At 47.1% G+C, this 21915-nt stretch overlaps 1 protein-coding gene across 1 annotated transcript in view; it reads left to right on the top strand.

Annotated features, from left to right (window-relative positions):
* The first annotated feature begins 6924 nt into the window (after positions 1-6924).
* meis1b (Meis homeobox 1 b) overlaps positions 6925-21915 on the top strand; it is a 94452-nt gene continuing 79461 nt past the window's right edge. Inside the window, exons 1-6 of the mRNA XM_061087063.1 lie at positions 6925-7194; positions 8948-9168; positions 10012-10153; positions 10450-10500; positions 10978-11028; positions 12291-12437. Of these exons, the coding sequence (XP_060943046.1) occupies positions 7183-7194; positions 8948-9168; positions 10012-10153; positions 10450-10500; positions 10978-11028; positions 12291-12437 (624 nt within the window). The 5' untranslated portion in view covers positions 6925-7182. The remainder of the gene's footprint in view (positions 7195-8947; positions 9169-10011; positions 10154-10449; positions 10501-10977; positions 11029-12290; positions 12438-21915) is intronic.

Raw genomic sequence — 21915 nt, 5'->3', positions numbered from 1 at the left:
CATCTGGAATCCTGAGTCGAGTTTGCATCAAGATTAAGACAAGTGAGAAGTCATAAATATATAGATTTCTCAAAACTGATTTTTGAATTGGTTTATTTCTGTTCTTTTGAATTGTTCAATCATTTCTCTTTGCTTATTTAACATAAGAAGAATCTGCACCGCTGCAAAAATATTATAGATGACACAATTAAACCGAACGCCCTTCGTGTTATCCAACATATTCCTCTTTCATCACTAATATTATTGCTCAATTCCTATTTTGATATTCTCGTTTGGTATCTACTATATTTATTTTATATATTTTTTTCATTTATATTTGAAAACCTTTACTTCATTTTTACATCGCTGGTCAAAGTTGAATCTGAATCACGATACACGTGTATTTGCAAATAATTAATTAGCAATTAATTTTTCATGAGATGTAACTCAATCAAAGGGGAAGCAGGATCACATTCATTGACATGTTCTATGATTAGTGCACAGTGGTTTTGTTGTGTGTGTGTGTGTCTGTGTGTGTGTGTGTGTGTGTGTGTGTGTGTGTGTGTGTGTGTGTGTGTGTGTAATGCACTCTCATTGTGACCATGTGTTTACTGCAGATACAGATCAGCCACAAGCCAAACGCGGTCGTGGTAAAGGTTTTTATATTCCACCAGCCGCTCTGGAAGGAAAGCAGAAATGCTCTCGACTCGGAGAATCATAAAAACGTTTCTCTGCACCGAGGCTGGAAAGTCTGAGCAGAAATCTGCCCGTTTGCTTTATTGTGCTTTTATGAACTTGAATATTCGTCATTTTTAAAAAAAAACACAAAGGCAACATGTGGAAGGTTCTTTAGATCCTTTGTTTAAAATCAAACTCCCAGTAACAACTGGAGCATTTTCACATTTTCTCTTTGTGTTTTTAGTAGCTATTTGAATTTCGGTTATGACTCCCAGATATTAAGAATTTATCGTCGTTTTATGAAATATTCACAGTTTAATATGTGAAAATGTTTAAACATAAAGTCAGATATTTGTCAAACTCTCTAGTTTAACACAGTATAACAGCTGCATTATTTAAAGTATTGATCTGTGCACTTCAGCAGATTCTGTGTGTTACATTCTGAATCCACATGTTTCCCTCTGGCTGCTGCTGCTGCTTTATTACTAGTTTATTACCAGCAGGCGTTGCTGTGCTCCCAGGCCGCCGCTCACACCCGGCCAGGAAAAGATGAGTCTTCACACCTCCGCTGCAGCCTTCCCTCACTCCTCTGTTTCTCTGTTTCTCTCCAGCCCTCCTCCTCTTCCTCCTCTTCCTCTTCCTCTTCGTCCCTCATCTTTCCCTTTTTCTCACTCTCCCCTGTCCCTCCTTCCCTCTGGTTCTCTCTCTCTCTCTCTCTCTCTCTCTCTAAGGTGCTGATCAATTCACAGCCTCGGTGGGAGGTGTGACAACCCCCCCCCCCCCCTCACCCCTCTCCCCCCTCCCATCCTGTACCATTCACCCAGTGCCACCCTCACCCCTCCACCCTGAATGGTGCGACTAGCCGACATGTGACACCCTTTCCTCACCCACAGCCTTGAATTGTTAGGGGGGGGGGAGAAGTTCATGTGATGATGATGATGATGACAATATCCCTCTCCTTCTGCTCTTCATCTTCTCCTCCTGTCCTCCTCTTTTCAGTCCGTCCCATCTCTTCCTTCTCGTGGCAAATGTGTCTGTGACACCATTAGCACACCTGGAATAATACCGGTGGTGCCAAATGTTGCTGGGGGGGGTTGAAAGAGAGGAAAGGGAGGGAGGGAAGAAGGGAGGGAGGGAGGTGTGTGTGATGGAGTGATGAGCTCCTGCTCTATCTGTGGGGTTAATTCAGACTCAGCAGCTTTTCAGAGTAAAAGTGGAGCTGCTGACCCGGTGGCCGCCGGCACAATGTGAAAATTGACTGGCAGCATTCATCTGTTTGTGTGTGTGTGTGTGTGTGTGTGTGTGTGTGTGTGTGTGTGTGTGTGTGTGTGTGTGTGAGTGTGTGTGTGTGAGTGTGTGTGCTTGAATGTATACGTTAATTTGTCTCTATGCATCTAATCTCACACACTTCTCATCACTCTGCAGCAGCAGCTGTTCCTCACGTATGGATCTGTAGGTGTGATGTCACTGTGTCACCTGCACGCAGCCCCCCCCCCACCTCCACCACCCCCCACCACCCCCCCCCTCTCTGTTTGCAGTTCTTTATCATAAATCCACATGTTCCACATTAATTCAACACCTACACATCAGCTGTTCTCAGACAAAGCAGCAGCAGCACCGATCGTACTCGCTTTATAAATTAATCCTGTTTTTATTTTTAAACATAGAAGCAGCTGACCTTGGTTTTGTTCAGCAGTTTATTAATCTGTTGATTGTTTCTATTTTTTCAAGGTTGTTTATGATACAGATGTGTTTCGCTTTGAGCTGAAGAGAAGCTAATTTCTATATAAGAATATTACTCATTTAGAGTAAATGCAGCAACAGAAACAAGCAGATCGTCTCATGCTTTATTAATTATCAACAATTCAAAACATAGATTTTTTTTTAGACACCTGGAATAAGAGGAAACACAACAAAATACAAATACAGTTCTTAGTTATTTCCTTTATTAGCATTTTGAACAATAAACAAAGATCATTAGAAATAAATTAGGCTCCAGTAAAGTAATTAATTTATAGATTTAAATTATATTATCTGCATTTAGTGCAACGTGCAGGAAAATGAAAACTACTGATAAAAAGTGAATTCAAGGTGCTGTGGTTTTACTGGTTTCTGTTTATTATCCGAGATACATGTAGTTCCCCACAGCGCCGGTAGGAGGCGCACATGATTAAGCCTGAATGTGTGTGAGCAGCTCTCAGGAACCAGCAGCAGCAGTGAACTCTCCCACAGGAAAGTTCAGAGAATCACTGGAGCTGTGGTCTCCTGATCTAAATTAATATTATAATATTTAATATTACCAAACAACAGCTGTAATTCTACACCAGTAACCACGTGTCTGTATTAACCATCACGTGTTCTGTGACATGTGATTCTTCTCCCGAGGTTTTAGCGTCAACCTTCTTTTAAAAATGAATCAAACTTCTCACTCGAGCCTCTTGTGACAAAGAGAGTCAAACTGTAAATTAGAATAATTCATGCTGCAGCTCTTTCATTAATTAGAAACATTTGGAACGTGGTGGTTTCCTCTGAGCAGTGAACATGTCTACCTGACACCAGACCTCATTACGAGCACTTTGAGAACTCTGCGGATTCTCCTCTGCGCTGAATCCCTTCTCTTCTCTTGCGCCCTTAATGAATCCACATGATTATTCTGACAGGTTTGATAATATCATATAATTAGATGTGCAGTGAACGACGTGTGCATCAGGTCTGCAGCGGTGCAGGGGGAAAGCGGACCGGTGGCCTCGATCCTCTGCAGATCCCAGCACGCAGAGACTCTGACCTCGGGTTGACTCCTCGGGCTCCAGTTGCTCCTGGTTTGTTTTTAACGCGGTGATACAGGAGGTCACACACACACGGACACACACACACACACACACACACGGACACACACACACGGACATGTGATTCATATCTCTGACCTCAAGCTGCTTTTTAAAAACGGGTTCGAACCCCCTCAGGCACGGATGGTACAGTAATGTCAAAATTCTGCGTAATTTCCATCTGTAAGAACAAATCTCTGGAGTAGAAAATATCTGCTGGAGACTATAAATAGTGAGATGTGTAGCAGCTCGTGTGTGTGTGTGTGTGTTGTGAGATTGTGTGTCTCCAGACTTGAACATAAAGACTACACAACTCGTGTGTGTCTCTGCAGGTCGAGGAGCACACAGGGCTCATAACGCTGTCAATTTGCATTCCGCCGTTTGAAAGTAAAAGCTGCTGATTTTTAATAGAAACGACTCAACGAGCATATTACCGTCAACGCGACAAAGCGGATTAAACAGAAATGACCGTGTTTCTACCACCCCCCCTTCCACCCCCCCCCCCCCCCCCTCGATGACCCTCGCAAGCAGCTCCACGAGAGAGAAAGTGCAGCTTTTATAGTCGCTAATTGAAGGAGCTTAATTGCTTTATAATGCCAGAGTAGTTATTTTAACAGTGGGCCTGTTTTCATGTTAATTTAGACCAAACTCTCTAAAATCCACCTGGTGTAAAAACGCATTTCACTGAAAGTGGATTAAAACACACGCGTCTCCTTATGGATTAAAAAATAGGAGTTTTAAAAAATAATAGTTTTGTTCTTTAAATAATGGAATATATTGTAGAGAATAAAAAGGTGAAGAGGAGAAAGAGAAGCTTCTACTCACCGTGAAAGTCTCAGGATTAACATTAACTCCAGCAGCGGAGGGTTTGCTCCGGTGTCTCCGTGCGTAAAGCTCCGTGCGTCCTGCGGCTCCGTGGCGGATCCGGTGCCGACCCATCCGGTCCCGGTGATCCGGATCACTGGGACCCGTCCCATCCGGTCCCGGTGATCCGGATCCCCACAGCCGAACTGGTGAAGCCGGGTTTATCCTGTCCTGACTCGGTCTCTGGCACCGGGAAGATGATCGATGGATCCGCGCGCACGGACCCGGAGCAGAAACACGTCTTCAAGCTGCTTCACGAGCACGAGCACGATCCGGACTGAATATTAATATTTTTAAAAACTCTCCATTCACGCGGAGTCACCTGCGAAATAATCATAAAGTTCAGCAAAGATCTGAATATCATGAGCAACAAAACACATGAAACATGTATTCAAATATCTGGAAACAATTCATGTGTCTTTCCTTAAATTAACCTTGTTCGTGTGACTTCATAACCTTTGGATTATCTCATAACTATCTCATATTTATATTTTAATGTAAACTTACTAACTGTCTGTATTTACATTTTTATTTAAACTGGATAATATGGGATTTGATTCCCTTTATGTACTAAATTAATTAACTTAATTTCCATCCTCACATTCCTCACATCGTTATAGTTTTGTTGGAATCAGTTGAGAATTTAAGTTTCTCTTTTCGTAGATTCACGCTCATTATTAATATTTGATCAAACTTTATTAATCTCTGCAAACCAGTGACGAGCACGAGCACGCTTCATGATAATGAAATAAAAACAAAAAGCTGAGACGAGGAAAGTGACGAAATCATGTTTGGTGAAGAGGAGTAATTAAGATAGAGATGTGAAAATTGCTGTGTGAGAGAGAGAGAGAGAGTGTCTGTCTCTGTGTGTGTGTGTGTGTGTGTGTGTGTGTGTGTGTGTGTGTGTGTGTGTGTGTCAGAGAGAGAGAGAGATGTTGGTCAGAAGTGTTTTGGTGAATCTCCAGTCTTAAAACGCAGACTTCGTGTTTTCTAATCTCGGACTCAGTTTTGTTTTCGGCCTCTAACCGATCAATCAGCCGCGGATCGATGATGTGAGCAGCCAATAGGAAGCTCCCATTCCTGTGCCTCTCTGCCATTGGCCAGCCGGGCAGACTGGAGCGACCCATTCGGCTGGGCTGCGGGGGGGTGAGCAGGGTGGACGACATGTGAACTGTTCCTGAGACACACACACACACACACACCATGCTCCTGTTACTATTCTACAGCTTATTAATAAACTCATCTGTCGCTCTGTGTAAACACAAAGACTCATTCCACCGGGTCACGTGACCAGAGTGTAAATCCAAACCCTGGACACGAAGAGGATCACTGGAGAGAAGTGGAGTTTGTTGTTGTTGTTGTTGTTTATTTGGATGTTATTTGGAAGCATCTTGAGTCTGATTTCCACTCACACGCAGGTGGAGACAGATCCTCAGAGTCTGAAGACCTGCGGGACAGGATCTTGTTTCCACAGCAGAGGACAGGGGGGGGACAGACTGTCTCAGGCCTGGAGTCTGTGGAACTGTCCAAATGAGCAGGTTATAGAGTTGTAATAAACAAAAACATGTTGTTATAAACGTGTTATTAACTGTAAAGTCTCATATGAAACCTACCTGCGTGTCACAAGTCTGTGGAACTGTCCAAACAACCAGGTTATAGAGTAGTAATAAACAAATACAAGTTGTTATAAACGAGTTATTAACTGTAAAGTCTCATATTAAAACCTACCTGAGTGTCACCGAGCCTGTGGAACAGAGTGGAGTCTGTGCGTGTGCTGCTCCAGTCCCCGGTTCACTGTTCGATCCCCGGGTGGCTGCTGCAGCCCGCTGTGCACCCCGGGCCGGGGCCAGGGACTGGCTGGATGAGTCCTCCCTCCCACCCCCCCCCCCCCCCACCCCTCCATCGCGCACGACTTGCTGCAGCCCGGTTGCGTTGTGTAAGACGCGACCTGTTATGGCCACCACCACTTCCGGGTTCCAGCAGTGTGCTCGAGATCCTCCGCTCCGCCTCAGCTCCACACACACACGCACGCGCACTGTGCACACACCCGGGCAGGCGGCTCACGCACACACACGCACACACTCACAGACACACACATGCAGACGCAGACGCAGACGCACGCTCGCGCACAGCATCGATCGTGGCTCCTTTAAGAAACGCCTGAGCCAGAGTCACCCCCCCACTCCTCCTCCTCCTCCCACCTCCTCCCTCCTCCTCCTCCTCCCACCTCCTCCTCCTGATCTCCTCTGGACGCGTTAGCAGAAGAGGATCCAGGAGCCGGGAGCCGGGAGTGATCAAAGCGAGGAGAGAGAGAGAGAGAGAGCGAGAGAGAGAGAGCGAGAGAGAGAGAGCGAGAGAGAGAGAGGAGAGAGCTACTCGCGGGTTCGAACTGTGACTGTGGCCATCCCGCTCTGCCCCTGGACCCCGGACCCGGACCCGAGGAGGACCAGGACTAGGACCATCACTCACCCGGTACTTTGTGCCTTGCCTGACAGCTGGGTGGGGGGGGCAGCACGCCATGAGGGGGGGGCTGTGAGGAGCTGCTGGTCTGGGTTCCGCACCGGGAGCTGCTAGAGGAGTCTGGATCCACGAGCACGGCCGCGGAGCGACGCGCACGGATCCACTCGGACCGGTTCTTCTTCTTCTTCTTCAGCTGGAGACGCAACGCGCACGGAACACGCGCACGCCGGGATCTTTTGCTTCTTCTTCTTCTTCTTCTTCGTTCCTCCACTTGTTTGGATTCTCTTTCCCTCAGCGCGTCTCCATCCTGGCCCGCGGACCTCGGGATTTTAACCTCCAGTGAAACCAGCGGCACCACCCGGGAGTGAGGAGGGTAATGGCGCAACGGGTACGTAGCGCTGCACCCCCCAACCTACCCCACCCACCCCCCCATCGCAACGCAAAGTTTCTCTAAAGTGCACGGGGCTCGAACGCACGGCTGCTGCGCTGTAACGTGGCTCTCGTTGACACACACATACCCGCACGGACTCACGGTGAAAGTTGTGTGTCCGAGCCGCGGACACACACATGGACGGGTCTGGTTCGGGGGTTGTGCGTTGGCCGTGGGTTGGCCCGGTGTTACGCGCGTTGGTGGCCCGGTGCACGCTACCCGGCCCGCGGAGGGACATCGGGAGCGCGATCATGTCTCACATCGGAGCTGGTTCTCAGATTAGTTATGACAGGCCAGTTACTGGAAGCAAGGGGGGGGGGGGGAGAGGGAGAGGAGGCAAAACAGATCTGCACATTTCTCCTCGCGCGGGGCTCGTCCACGTTTCACACCGAGCAAATTCTACGAAGTCAACAAAACAAAACAAAAATCCCAAAATTTAGCGTAAAAACAGCGTAATAACAGTGTAATAACAGCGTAATAACGTTGTTATAACAGCGAGGCGAGTTCCCAGCACCGAGGTGATGACTGGAGGTCTCAGTCCGGATCCTGCAGGCCGGGTGACCCCGAGCAGCCGCGGGTTCAGATCCCGGTGGTAGACGCAGGCTCACCGGGCTCATTCAGCGGCTCCACGCTGGGTCTGCACCGGGTCTGCCTCCGGGATCCGAACCCTCAGCCTCCGGGATCCGAAGCCTCAGCTCCCAGGGATCCGGCTTTTATTTCTCGCTTCCAGAAGTAAAAAAAACCATCAATAATTCAACATCTCACTTTTTGAAACTTTCCCTCCAGCGTGTCACAGCGGACTCGGTGTAAAGAACCAGCTCCGGGTTTAATAAACTGCAAAACAACAACGTGAAGAATCACAGACTCACAACCGACTCACAACTGACACGTGAAGAAAGTTAGAAAATCCAGCTCCGGTTTAAAAAGCGTCTCTAAAAAAACTCACAACACGCGTTGAGTTGTGTGTCTGAACTCAGTGTGTTAAATAAGTAATAACACGCTGCACAATTATGAGCCTGTAAAATTAAAAAACACTATTAAACAAGTTTAAGACATTTGTTGTTGTTCACAGTGAAATATCACCAGGCTTTAAAATACTCTCATACTAATAATACTAATAATACTAATAATGTAATAATAGCAATAATAATAAGTAAGTCGTGCTACTATAGTTTTAGTATTTTTCCCTCCTAATAAATTTAAACATGTTGAATAATTCATGTTATTTTTTTCCTTTGAGCTACAAAGGCTCCTTGTAAATAATCTGAGAGCAGAACTAGTTTCTGATCTTTAGAACAAGTGTTGTAGTTTTTAAAATGTAAACAATGCTCTAGTTAAACTTCAGGCTTTTCATGAAAACTATAGAAAATTATTAAACACCCCTGGGGAATTTATTTCTCTTGTCTACTAATTTTTTGAATAGTAGTTTTAAAGAAAGAGAGAAAACGAGCAGCTCGGTTCACTTGAATTAAAAAACAACACTCTGAATTAATAGAATTTAAGAAAAACACGTCGAGTGAATTTGCAAATTAATTAAACTATTTCCCATTTTGCATATTTTTTACTTTTCTGATTTAAAAGACCCACCAGTCTCCCAGTGAACTTCATAATGTTTCCCAGACTTGTGCTTTGATATAAAGTTGTATCCAGACCAGTGTTTGTGTGTTTGTCTGTGTGTGTGTGTTCACCGCGTTGTGTGTTGTGTGTGCAGTACGAAGACTTGCCCCACTACGCCATGGACGGGGTGGGCATCCCGACCACCATGTACGGGGACCCGCACGGAGCCCGGTCCATGCAGGCGGTGCACCTGAACCACGGACCCCAGCTGCACGCACACCAGTACCCGCACGGCACGCACGGGAACTCCATGGCCCCCCCCATGGGCTCCTCGGTTAACGACGCGCTCAAGAGAGATAAAGACGCGATCTACGGGTAGGTAGTTCGGGTCCCGGAGCAGGAGGGAACCCGGGTCAGAGTCCGGGTCAGAGTCCGGGTCAGAGTCCGGATCAGAGCCCGGTGGAAACACTGGAGCACAAACCGCTCAGGAGAGAAAGCGTCTCAAATAATGTTCTGTCAAGTTTTATATTTTATTCTTTTTATCGTCAGACATGTTTACTACATGTTTGTGAGAAGTGAACAAACCAAGTTAACTCAACGTGTATTTTTTTTTACTTTAATAATAACACTCACATAATAATAATCAGACCAAGTAGAATTATTGTTTTTAATTTAGAATTTAACTTGCTCAGTTTATTTTTTTTAACTTGAGGAAAAAAAATAGATCCTTATATCTTTTAACTATTGTAATTAAATATGTGTAACGTGGCAGGCCTCTTCAAATTAAATATAATGTTAACGTCATTTATATATTTTTCAACAGAAGTTAATAAAACAATTTTTCAAAGCATTAATTAGTTGGAGGCTGAACAGTTTTGTGATGACTTCAGGAGACTTCATGTTGTCACCGAAGCTTCAGCTGTTTGCTCTGAAGCCTCAAACAATAAATACACACACACAGACACACACAGACACACACACAACACTGTAATCCAAACCCAGACCTGTGCAAGAAATTGTTTGACTGCCTCTAAAGCTTTTATGCTATTAGGCCGGAGATGTAATCACAGGAGTCTCCTCCAGCATCAGACCTCAGATCAGCTCGGTCCCCACGGGTTCCTGCAGCAGAGGAGTGTGTAGTGTGTGTGTTGACCCCGGTGCTGCTGTGTTCTCTCTGCTGACATTTGCTTTTGTGTTGTGTTGTGTGTTCCCATGCAGGCACCCCCTGTTCCCCTTGCTTGCACTGATTTTTGAGAAATGTGAATTAGCGACGTGCACCCCCAGAGAGCCCGGGGTGGCGGGAGGAGACGTGTGCTCCTCGGAGTCCTTCAATGAAGACATAGCAGTGTTTGCAAAACAGGTCAGGAGAGCTGGACTCTGTTTCTCTTTCTCTCTTTCTCTTGCTCTCTGTTGAAACCGTGCATTGCTCGGGCTGGTGGAGCGAAAAGTTAATTCTGCATTTAACAGACAATTAAAATGACGTGTTTTGTTGAAATGTTTTAATTTAACACAGTGTAAAGTCTGTGCGTAAAGTGAGAATTAATGTCCAACACACACATTCACGTTATATTCCATGTTACATTCTGTGTTGTGTTTAACTTTATAATAGTTTCATGTATTTTATATTAAAAACAATTGTTTTTTTGTGCTTTTTAGATCCGGGCAGAAAAACCTTTATTCTCATCAAATCCAGAACTGGATAATCTGGTAAGGAAGCATGATTTATTTATTAAGATTTCCTGACATGTAGCAGCTGCACGTTTAGCGTCAGAGCTCCGTGCATGTGGGAACTCAAGGCACAATGTGAGGTGATGCGCGTGCACGCGGGGGGCCTGTGTGATACCGCGATGGCCCCCCCCTGGTTGTCTGTGCACGTCTCTGCGTGACAGCTGAACTCCCGGAACTTCTTCCCTTCTTCGTGCTTTTACTTTGTTAAGTTTCGCTTCCTGTGAGGAGAGGAGAAGTTTCCTCCTCGGAGCTCATAGATCTCTGACTCTCAGTCTTATTGCCGTATGCCTGCTCTCCATATTGCAATAACGTCCAAGTTTAATATCAGTTCCACATAAAAAGCTACTCGCATGAATATTTCCTCCTCGTCTCACTTGCATTGAGAAGAAAAGTGCCTGTTTAATATCAGAAGATGTGAGCAGCTCGTTTTTTTATTGTTATTTTAATTTTTTGCAGATGATCCAAGCCATCCAAGTTTTACGATTTCATCTTCTGGAGCTGGAGAAGGTAATATCCTCTGTCCACTGCACCACCACCTCACTCCGATGATGATGGGCTGTTATTTGCATAAATGTATTTTTGCGAGTCGGTTATAATTAGCGTCAAAATCAATCATGGGCCCGTTTCTGCTCCCGCGCGTAATCACCACGCAAGCTGTTACAAGTGGAACGGATCTCTGCGCACGAATGTTCTAATGGAGTTTAATGTGCGCAGAGATTTGCGTGCAAGGTGAAACAGATCGCAGAACTTTGTGGTTTTGCGGGAGGAGTGAGCGGGAGGGCAGAAGGCCCCCGGGCGGCCATCTGCGGCGGGAGGGGGGACAGTGGGTGGAACAGCCGGATTACCCTGAAACCTCCACCGCCTCTTTTAAACAAAACTTTAATATGAAATATGAAAACCTCATCAGAGCTGTTTAATAACTGAGTCCGGTGCACGAACAGAATCCTGCAGCTTAGATAAAAAAAGTTTAAGGTTGATAAGTGTGTTTATGCGCGTGCACGCTGCTGATATTTGACGTGCTCGTGCATGCTGCAGGATGCGCGGTCACGATCTGATGGAGAAGATGGAATTAAACAGTTTTTACCTGGAGTGTCGGTCACGCACGCGGGTCGCGCGCCTCTAATGGCCTCGACCCGGGGCTCGTGCGTGATGTGCGTGATGGATCCAACACGCACGAGCCCCGGAGCCCGTGCGTGTCACTGTCAATTCTGGACGATATCTATATTTGTAGAGGCGGAAGGAGAAGGGGACAAATATTAAAAGTTGCTATCAGAGACCGGAAAGAGACTAATGGACACGTTTCTGGAGACAGAAATAGAATAAATAGAATTAAATGTGACTTTTTTGATTATTGCCAATATTGTATCACAGTGTTAAATTCACATGTTGCCTTTGATCAGCCTCGACTCTGCGTTTAATCTTTTAAAACTATTTTAAAAACATGTTAGAAGCAACAATTAGCTGCGTAAAAAAATGCGTAAAAACTCCAATTTCATGTCAAAGGCTGTTGTGGCGTGTGTGTGTTTGTGTGTCTCTGTGTGTGTGTGTATGTGTGTGTGTGTGCGTGTTGTGGTTGCACCACAGTGATGCTGATGAAGATGAGGGTGAATCTCTCCTTGTGTGTGTGTTTGTGTGTGTGTGTGGAGCTCTCAGTGTGTGTGTGTGTGTGACGCTCTCTGTGTGTGTGTGTGTTTGTGTGTGAAGCTCCCAGTGTGTGTGTGTGTGTTTGTGTGTCCGTGTGTGTGACGCTGTGCCTCCTCTGCCCGCAGGTCCACGAGTTGTGTGATAACTTCTGCCACCGCTACATCAGCTGCTTGAAAGGGAAGATGCCCATCGACCTGGTCATCGACGACCGGGAGGGGGGGTCCAAGTCCGACAACGAGGAAATCACAAGATCATCGGTGGCCCTGGACCAGGTACACCCCCCCACCTTCCTTTGTGTGTGTGTGTGTGTGTCTGTGTGTGTGGTTATTGAGCTCTTCTGGGTCACTCCCTCCGCTGCGCTGTTATTTGCATATGATTAGAGCCGTTTCTCATTCCATCGGAATGATGAATTCTGAATAACGCTTCTATTATTGGTCCATTATGAATCTGAACCCGGAAGCGACCTGAGGAGATTAGCTGGGGAGAATGAAGCAACTTGACCTGCTTCATGTCCATTTTAATAAAGTGTGTGTGTGAGAGGAGGAGAGAGGAGGAGGAGGAGGAGGAGAGAGGAAGAGGAAGAGGAAGAGGAAGAGGAAGAGGAAGAGGAGGAGGAGATTAGCTGGGGAGAAGCATCGCCAGCAACTTGACCTGCTTCATGTCCATTTTAATAAAGTGTGCGTGTGAGAGAGTGAAGCCTCCTCCTCTGGGTCTGAGGAGGTGAGAGGAGGAAGAGGAGGAGGAGGAAGAGGAGGAGGAGGAGGAGGAGGAAGAGGAGGATGGCTGCTCACTGAGGTTTCTCCACTGTGGAGTTCACGGTTCATCACGCGTCTCCTCGGTGGTTCTCCTCAGACATGAGTGCACATTGCTTATCGAGACCTCCTCCTCCTCCTCCTCCTCCTCCTCCTCCTCCTCCTCCTCCTCCTCCTCCTCCTCCTCCTCCTCCTCCTCCTCCTCCTCCTCTTCTTCCTCCTCCTCCTCCTCCTCCTCCTTCTCCTCCTCCTCTCTATTCCCCTCGACCAGGACGTTTATTCCTGTTATTATTTTAAAGCAGCGGGTATTAAAGGTAGATTAGGGGAGTGTTTCCCTTTGTGCAGATATCACAGATCATCACGCACTCCGGGGACAGTGTGTAGTGTGTGTGTGTGTGTGTGTGTGTGTGTAGTGTGTGTGTAGTGCGCGTACACGCACGACCCCACTGCCGCTAAATAATCACACAACAGCCACCGATGATTAGAATTATGCAAATCTGGATATATTTTTTTTTACCGGCCATTAATAGCTGGAGTCGTTTGGTTGAGAAGGCGATGAGAAGAGCATGTATCAATAAGTTAAACTCCCCCCCCACCACCACCATCTTTACGCAAAGGCTTATGGGAGATCAACGACTCTAACGTATGGAGGAGAGAGAGAGAGAGAGAGAGAGAGAGAGAGAGAGAGAAAATCAAGTGTCCAAATTAAAGGGATTATCTGGGTCCGACATAAAAAGCAATGGAGCGATTAGGCTAAATAATTTAAATCCGTGGACTTCCATATGGTTGAGTGGCTGGTCTGAGCACATGGGGGGGGGGGGGGGGGGACGGCCACCGGCTTTCATGTGCTGGGCTCAATGGCCTGACTGGGAACCCCCCACCCCCCCCCAAACCCTTCTCCTCCATCCCCTGGCCCTTATGTCTGATTATGGAAATGAGTAAAAGATCACCACCGGAAGATAATACTTCATTTAATCCAGAAGAAGCAGAATTAAATAACACCGACGCACCACTTGTCTGTTTGAGCCGCTCGGTGTCTCCTGAGGATTCACTTGTCAAAAAGTTTTTTTTTTGTTCTGATAGATAGGTCAGAGAACATGGAATATGAAGCCTTCTGTTCTATAGATGTGGAAGTGGAGTGTGTTAATAAAACCCTGGGGTTTCAAGGTATATGAAGGAAATGATGTTGTGCTCGGGGCGCTGATGCAGATCTTTAATTGACTGTAAGATGAAGACGTGGCCTAATTTAATATAATGATCGTCCCGTCATATCGTTAATTCAGGACAAAACCACATCGGCTCATGTTTACAGTGAGAGAGGAACACCAGTGACCCACAGTTTGTATTGAAATGCAGAGGAAACTTTGTGACAGATGTGTGATATTTGAGGGATGGGCTGATGTTCCAGAGCGATAACACACAGCCTGTGTGTAACTGGGCATATCCAAACAGGGGGGGGGTGCTGCTTCCCACTGCTCCCGCTGTCACTCTAATGGCTCCGCACTCCACCACTTATACTCGCTGCACAATATATATTTTAGAATTTTTTATGGGCTATTTCTGTGTGACATCTTATCTGCAGTTGTGAGGCAGCGACATCCTTAACGAATTTTGCCTTGTGTGGGCATTATCTCTTTTCCATATGTATTTTTAATATATGCCCTGGAGCATAAAGTTGAAGTGGACTGGGGAGGACAAAAAAAAAAATGCTGAGAATTTGCACAAAGAACAATGTTAACAAGATGGAGAAAGCAGGCTCATTTATTCATAAAGCAATTTATTCCAGTGAGGCGACTGTAGCAGAGGAAGAAAAAAACACTTTGAATTTATTAAACTCAACAATCCAACAACGACGACTTTGTTGCCGCATTATGCAGCCGGGCGTCATAAGAGTAATTTTTGTGAATATTCTCGACATGTCTTTACGTTGTGCTGGTGTTTAGCTTGTGATGTGGGGGGGGGGGGGGGGGGGGTGGGGTGGGGTGGGGGTGGGGGGGGAAAGCAGAGCAGAGCTGAGAGGTGAAAGAGTCAGAGAGGCTCTGCTGGCTGGTGAATGCAGCCCAGCCAGTTTGGGCTCACCCTCCTGTGTTTGTGTGTCTTTCCCTGCATGTGTGTGTGTTTCGGTGTGTGTGTGTGTGTGTGTGTGTGTGTGTGTGTGTGTGTGTTCGTGTGTGTGTGTGTGTGCGCACTCGCTGTGTGTGCATGCATCTGTCCACAAGTGTATGCATATATGTGTCTATGTGTGTGTGTTTGTGTGTATGCTGCAGTGTGTGTGTGTGTGTGTGTGTGTGTGTTGAGCCTGGCCTGATACATGCAGCACCCCCCCCAGGTGCTGTGTGAGTGGAGTGACTGGTTCGCACCAGACTCTGTTAACCCGTTCCCTGCCGCTCCCTGGAGAGATGCCTCCATGTTTTTCCTCATTTCTCGGCTCCAGCAGCTTTTCTCTGTTTCCTCCGGTCGACGTCGGTCCCGAGCTCGACTGGACGTGAACATTCAGAGCCAGCTAAGGCCGAATTATAGAATTATAGAACTGCGTGTGCAACCGCGGACTCGTTTTGGTTTATGCTTCTATAACGAGTTGCGCGTGTTGCAAAGCAATCCCACGCCAGAACACTAGGAGGAGTAATGTTTTTGGTCGAAGTTTATTTACATCTCCACGACGGCTTCAGAGCCTTTTTCAGTCAGTGACGTGTTATACTAGTGGTCGTAGGTTCGGATCTCTTCTGCCAAGTGCTTTTCTATTTGGTCCGTATTCGTTCTTCTAAATCTTTCGTGGTTTCCGCCGGTATTATCGGGCATGAAACCGGAAATGTGACAAGGAAAGGACATAGTTAGCAGACCAATCACAGCCTTGGCTTACTTAGGCTCGCGTCGCTTTGTCGTATAGTTAGAAAAATTGGTGGATGCACGCAGGCACGGGAGGGGCGTGTCTTGTTGCGTAAAATCCGACTATAAATCGGCCTTTTCACTCTGAGTGTGTGTGTGTCTACACTCGTCCTCCGTCTCTCTCCCTCCTTGTGTTGTTGTTGAAGTGTGGTGTCAGTTGCTCGGCTGATTGCCGTCCCAATTTGCCCGGAACACATGTTCACCTCGGCCTGCAGGAGCACGGGGGTATTTCCACGCCGCCGCCGCCGCCGCCGCCGCCGTACGTCATTTGCACAGTTGCCTTTAATTGCACAGAGAGCGAGAGGGAGGGGAGGGAGGGGAGGGGAGGGAGGGGAGGGAGGGGGGGAAAGCAGCAATTTGCTAATGAACTCCGAGGGCCCGACTCTCCACCGTGGAGCAAAACACTGCTAATGGTGCTGAGGAGCGGCTGCAGGTCTCGAGAGCTGCTCGGCCTGATTGAGCTGAAGCACGGCCGGGAATAATTGAAATCTCCTTGAAAAGATATTCGGCTCCAGACTCTTGAGATCGTGTTAAATGATCCTGAATGATATCTGAAGAGGATCGGTTGACTTTAAAAACATATTGAAGTATTGAGAGCTCCCTGCAAATCAGAAAAGTAAACAAAGCTTGTGCAGGAATCTGACGAGAGCAGAAAAACGATCTTACAATTGGATGTGTTGATCTTTGTCGTAAATATAAGAGCATGTTCTCCATGTGTACATTCCCATCAATCTATAGTTGAACTGTATGCAAATTTCTATAAGTTAAGGGAAATGTTATAAAAGGGAGAAAACACACTTCAATCAATGGGTGTTTTTCTACCAATTTTTGTATTTTTCGTTTGAATGATCAATGGAAGATAATGAAATCACCAAAACCTAACCTGAATAAAAACAAAATTTAAAATATTAAATGCTGACTATGGTACAGTGGTGTCAAAACTATTCAAGTCAAAATCAACTCTTTGATCAGAACCAGCACAAGAACTCAAAGCTGGATTGAGTTTGTTCCTGGATCATTTCAGTGCTCAAGAGTCCAGGGCTGGTGTCGGTTCATGTAGGACTCTTTCAGGGGTTGGATGTTTATTTGCTGTTGAAATCACGTGAAAACAAGTTGTGCAGATCCTAAACAGCCTGTTGCTCTTTGCTTTGTGTCTCTGAACCGACCCCGGGTCCTGTGTGTGTCTCTGAACCGACCCGGGTCCTGTGTGTGTCTCTGAACCGACCCGGGTCCTGTGTGTGTCTCTGAACCGACCCGGGTCCTGTGTGTGTCTCTGAACCGACCCGGGTCCTGTGTGTGTCTCTGAACCGACCCGGGTCCTGTGTGTGTCTCTGAACCGACCCGGGTCCTGTGTGTGTCTCTGAACCGACCCGGGTCCTGTGTGTGTCTCTGAACCGACCCGGTCCCTGTGTGAGCTCAGAGTCACTGGAGGAAGAATCCACTCTCGATAGCACTATCACCGTATCTGCTCCCAACACAATCGGCCCCGTGAAGCCACACAAGTGCTTGTTTCCAGGTCTTTGGGGCCCCAGCAGTGTTGGTTTAGGTAACTCCGGCGGTCAAAGAGTGACCCCCCCCCTACCCCTCGCCCCCCCCTCTGAGCTCAATGGAAACCCTGACTGCCGGGGGTCAGCCACAACTTTTCCTAATCAGTTCACCGCTATCGCTAATCTATCCGCTTGTTGTGAAGTATGGACGCAGCTTCACCAGCCGCTCGCTCGCCCTTTCTCTCTCTCTCTCTCTCTCTCTCTCGCTCCCTCTCTCTCTCTCTCTCTCTCTCTCCTCCAGTGGCACGCTGCTGTTCCTAATACAAACTTTTGAACCGTCGTGGTGATTGTTGGTAATAGCTGCTTTTGTAGTTGAATGGGAGAGAGGGTTGACCCCCTCCCTCCCTCCCTCCCTCCCTCCCTCCCTCCCTCCTCTACACCCTCACCCACCCCCAACCCCCTCTCCCTTTCCATTGGGGAGTGAATGTGGGGCGGCTGTGAAGAATTCAACAAGTGATACAAAGAGGGCGACCACGTGACTTGTGTGTTTCTTAGCCTCTTCATTATTGTGCTGGAATAGCAAGTAGGTCTGATTCTGATCCTCGAGGACAGAGTGACTTAAAGTCAGGAGTCTTCATATCTCCTTAGATGTTTGTTGACTTGTCCGAGGATCTGGATTCTTCTGCTTGATTCATCAGTTGTGTTTTAAATCCTTCCTTCCCTGGAACCCGTGTCACACTCTCTCTGTTGTGATAACCACGAGATCCCACTTGCAAATAAAGTTCCTGGCGAGTCTCTGGCGTTGCTCCTGATGGGCGGCCATGTCCGTCCCTGAGGCCTGCTGTGGTTTCTTTGGCTAAGTAAACAATAACCTGGCTTAACACATGTGTACTTAGCTAATGGAAAGTTCCTCTCCCTCTTAACCCCCCCGCGAGCCGCTGACAATGCCTCCACCGTCTCCCAGGGGGCGGGTCCCAGTCGAGCTCGGCTAACGAAGCAGCCGCAGCAAAACACGTCGTTAGGAAATCACGCCCGGCGTTTCATTCAGGACGGAGGCGGCGAGGAGGAGGAGGAGGGCGGCGGAGTTAATGTTTGTGTTTGGCTTTCAGCTCACAGAGAGTAAACAAGCGAGCGCTGAAGTGGACGCCGCGGCCACGGAGACAGACACTCAGAGAGAAAATCAGTTTCCACGAGTGTCGTTGAAAGCTCGGGTAATTATCTCCCAACGTGTAATTATCTGTGGTTCGTCTCCGTGAGGTTCACCCGTCGGGTTTGAAGACGCCGGGGGTGCAGAGAACCTGACGGAACACTTCACTTCCTCAAGAGACCCCAATCCAGCCCCCCCCACCCACCCACCCCCCCTTCAGCAATTATCAGGTTATTCCTCCTTTCTTTGTCTATTGTGAAGAGTTGGAGGAGGAATGGGAGTGCAGAGGGAGGGAGGGAGGGAGGGAGGGGGTCTGCACCATGCATACCATTATCAGCCCCCTCCTTTCATTTTGGAAGTACTAATATTGCAGCGAGGGGGGCGGAGCTTGGCAGACTCTTGCTGGGCTGGTTATCAGAGGGGTGGGGGGGGGGGCAGATCCTGCTCCTGCTTCATCTAGTCACAGAGGAAACCAAAGTAAACAAGAGTTTACAAAAAGCTTTCAGCCCCTTTCACCCCCAGCTCCACCGCCGGCGTTCAGCCGGGGGGGGGGGGATGTGTCCCGACCTATCAGACGCCACCTCGGCTCACCTCGCTGCGGCGGCGGCGCTCGGGCTCCTCGCCGCTTCAGACACCAGGAAACAGCCTCAAAGGTCACAAACGTGTCGAGGAAAACGTGTTAAAGGAAAAAACAAGTGCAGAGAACAGACGCAGCAAAGCATTCTGGGAGATGGAGTCGCCCGACTGTCATCTTTGATTCAGATGTACCAGCGCTGAGGAGTGTGTGTGTGTGTGTGTGTGTGTGTGTGTGTCTGTGTGTGTGTGTGTGTGTGTGTGGGGGGGTTATTGGGATATTTATGTCTGTGGCGTTAAGTACACACACTGGATTATTCCTGCACGCTCGCTGGCTCAGAGTGAAAAGTAAATATCCATATCATCACAAAAGGTATTTCAGAGTGAGGGAAGAAGAGGGGGGGGGGGTGAGGGGGAGGGGGGCGAGGGGGGGGGGGCGAAGCACAACAACCTGAACCATTTTCTTTATTATTGCAAATGAATTGGCAGGGCAACGTGTTTCTTGCATGAGCGCTTGTATGATGTGAGGCCTGGCACAGCGAGGAGGAAGGGAAGCCCCCCCCCCCCACCCTCCATCCCTCCACCCCCCCCTTCGCATCTGAGACGCCGCACAATGAGAAGCCATCGGATCGGAATGCCTCAGCGATCATAGCGGAATCAGAATTTCCAGCAAGGAAAATCTTTTCACGGTGAATTAGGGAGAGAGGGAAGAAAAATGGTAATGAAAAAAAAAAAAGAAGGTTTGCACGGATCAGAGAGAGAGAGGGAGAGAGAGAGAGAGAGAGAGAGAGAGAGAGAGAGAGAGAGAGGGTTTCCCTCGGAAGGGTTCAGGACGAGAGAGAGAGAGAGAGAAGAGAAGGTGGAGAAATCAATTTACTAAACAATTAAGCTTTGAATTAATCTACATCCTGCACAGGAGAACGAGGGAGAGAGAGAGAGAGCGAGAGAGAGAGAGAGAGAGAGAGAGAGAGAGAGAGAGAGAGAGAGAGAGAGAGAGAGAGAGAGAGAGAGAGAGTGTGCCAGAGAGAGAGAGAGAGAGAGAGAGAGAGACCACACTGGTTCATTAAGGGAACAGAATAAAGCAAGTGTGCATTAGAGGGAGAGAGAGAGAGAGAGAGATTTTTTTGATTTTTCACAAACACTTTATTTACATATTCTTCATTTTACAAAACACTTGCTTGCATTATAATTCAAATAAATAAACAAGAGTGCTGATGTCAAAAAACTTAGTCTGTTAAAAAGTGTGGAAAGGACAGAGAGAGAGAGAGAGAGAGAGAGAGAGAGAGAGAGAGAGAGAGAGAGAGAGAGAGAGAGACCACACTGGCTCATTAAAAGAATAAAGCGAGTGTGCATTAGAGAGAGAGCTCTCTTTCTCTCACTCTCTCTCCCTGAACTTTCTCTCTATTCACCTTGTGCAGTTACACAACTCACTTGTTAAAGGTGGCCCTGTGTGTTGTGCACTTGTTGGCACAAGGTGTGCGTGTCTGTCACACAGTGTCTTGTCGTAAGGTGTGTGCTTTTGTTCAATAACAAAATAGGGACTGTGTGTGTGTGTGTGTGTGTGTGTGTGTGTGTGTGTGTGTGTGTGTGTGGTGGTTCTGCGATGTGTGCTTAGGTAGATCAAGTGTTTGTGTGTGTGAGTGACCTGTGTGCACTGCTGTGTGTGTGTGGGTTGTGTGATCTCAGCTGTGCATTAATTGTGTGTTGGATGAGTGTTGGGCCTGTTCTGTGTGAGGTGGCCTGTGATTATAAATAAACTCCCCGGTCCCCACGGAGATGCCACCAGGCCCTGTCTCGGCCCCGCCCCCTTTCCCAGGGGGCTCGGCGGCCACCTCCCAGCGGGCGGAGCTCTCTTTTGTTCAATTACAGCGAACGCACTAGTTTGCCATTTCACCCCCCCCCACCCCTCCCTCCCCTCTGCTTTCTAATTATATTTTCAAGTGGAATTTGTTGCAGAATTAAAAGAAAATGTGAAATTGTTGCCGCGGCTCTGTTGCTCGCCCCTGGAGATCCCTCTCTCTCTCTCTCTCTCTCTTTCACCCAGATCTGAATAAACAAGATCTGCTCATTTTTTTTAAAAGCTTCACTTTTCGGAGGAGCTGGTTGAAAGTCGTGTTAACTGTTTGCAAGCGGAGCATGTGTTCTGGATTACCTCACTTCTGATCTGTGCTCTGGAGTCGCTCAGTCATGGACGGGTGTTTCATTTTTCACTGTTCGACGTACGGTCAGCAAAACAGAATCTGTACGAGTCGGGGATAAAAGACTCGTTATAGAATCATCTTATCCCCGTTAGAATCTACGTTTATCTACAAATCGTCTTTGTGCCTCGGAGCCTAATTCACAAAACAACGATGATATCGTCCATGTAAGCACTGGATTATAATTTCATAGCCCAGCAACATCACAGGCGTTCTAATCGAGAACAAATGTGTTGAGTTTGCTGACTTCTGGTATTTTCAGTTCTTTTCTTTTATTCCCTTTTGCATTTTGTTTTAAAACAAACCCTGTGTCATGAATTAATCGCGACTTTAAAAATAATATATAAAAGAGCTCAACTCAGCTCTTAATCTCACTTGCAGAAGCAACTTTAAAGGACATTCAAACTCCAGGTTTCATTTCAATTCTCCAGATAAGAATCAGACAAATTTCTAATAGAGAACAAATGTGTTGAGTTTGCTGACTTCTGGTATTTTCACTTCTTTTCTTTTATTACCTTTTTGTTTTAAAACAAACCCTGTGTCATGAATTAATGGCGACTTTAAAATATATAAAAGAGCTCAACTCAGCTCTGAATCTCACTTGCAGAGGAGGAAACTTTAAAGGACATTCAGGCTCAGAGCCTTGTTATTGTTTTTATAGGTTGTTGTTCTGCAGGATATAGAAAGTGTCTTTCACACTGATAATT

Source organism: Limanda limanda, chromosome 15 (assembly GCF_963576545.1).
Source record: "Limanda limanda chromosome 15, fLimLim1.1, whole genome shotgun sequence".
Lineage (NCBI taxonomy): Eukaryota > Metazoa > Chordata > Actinopteri > Pleuronectiformes > Pleuronectidae > Limanda > Limanda limanda.
The sequence above is the reverse complement of the archived record's forward strand: the minus strand, read 5'-3'. Positions and strand labels throughout refer to the sequence as shown.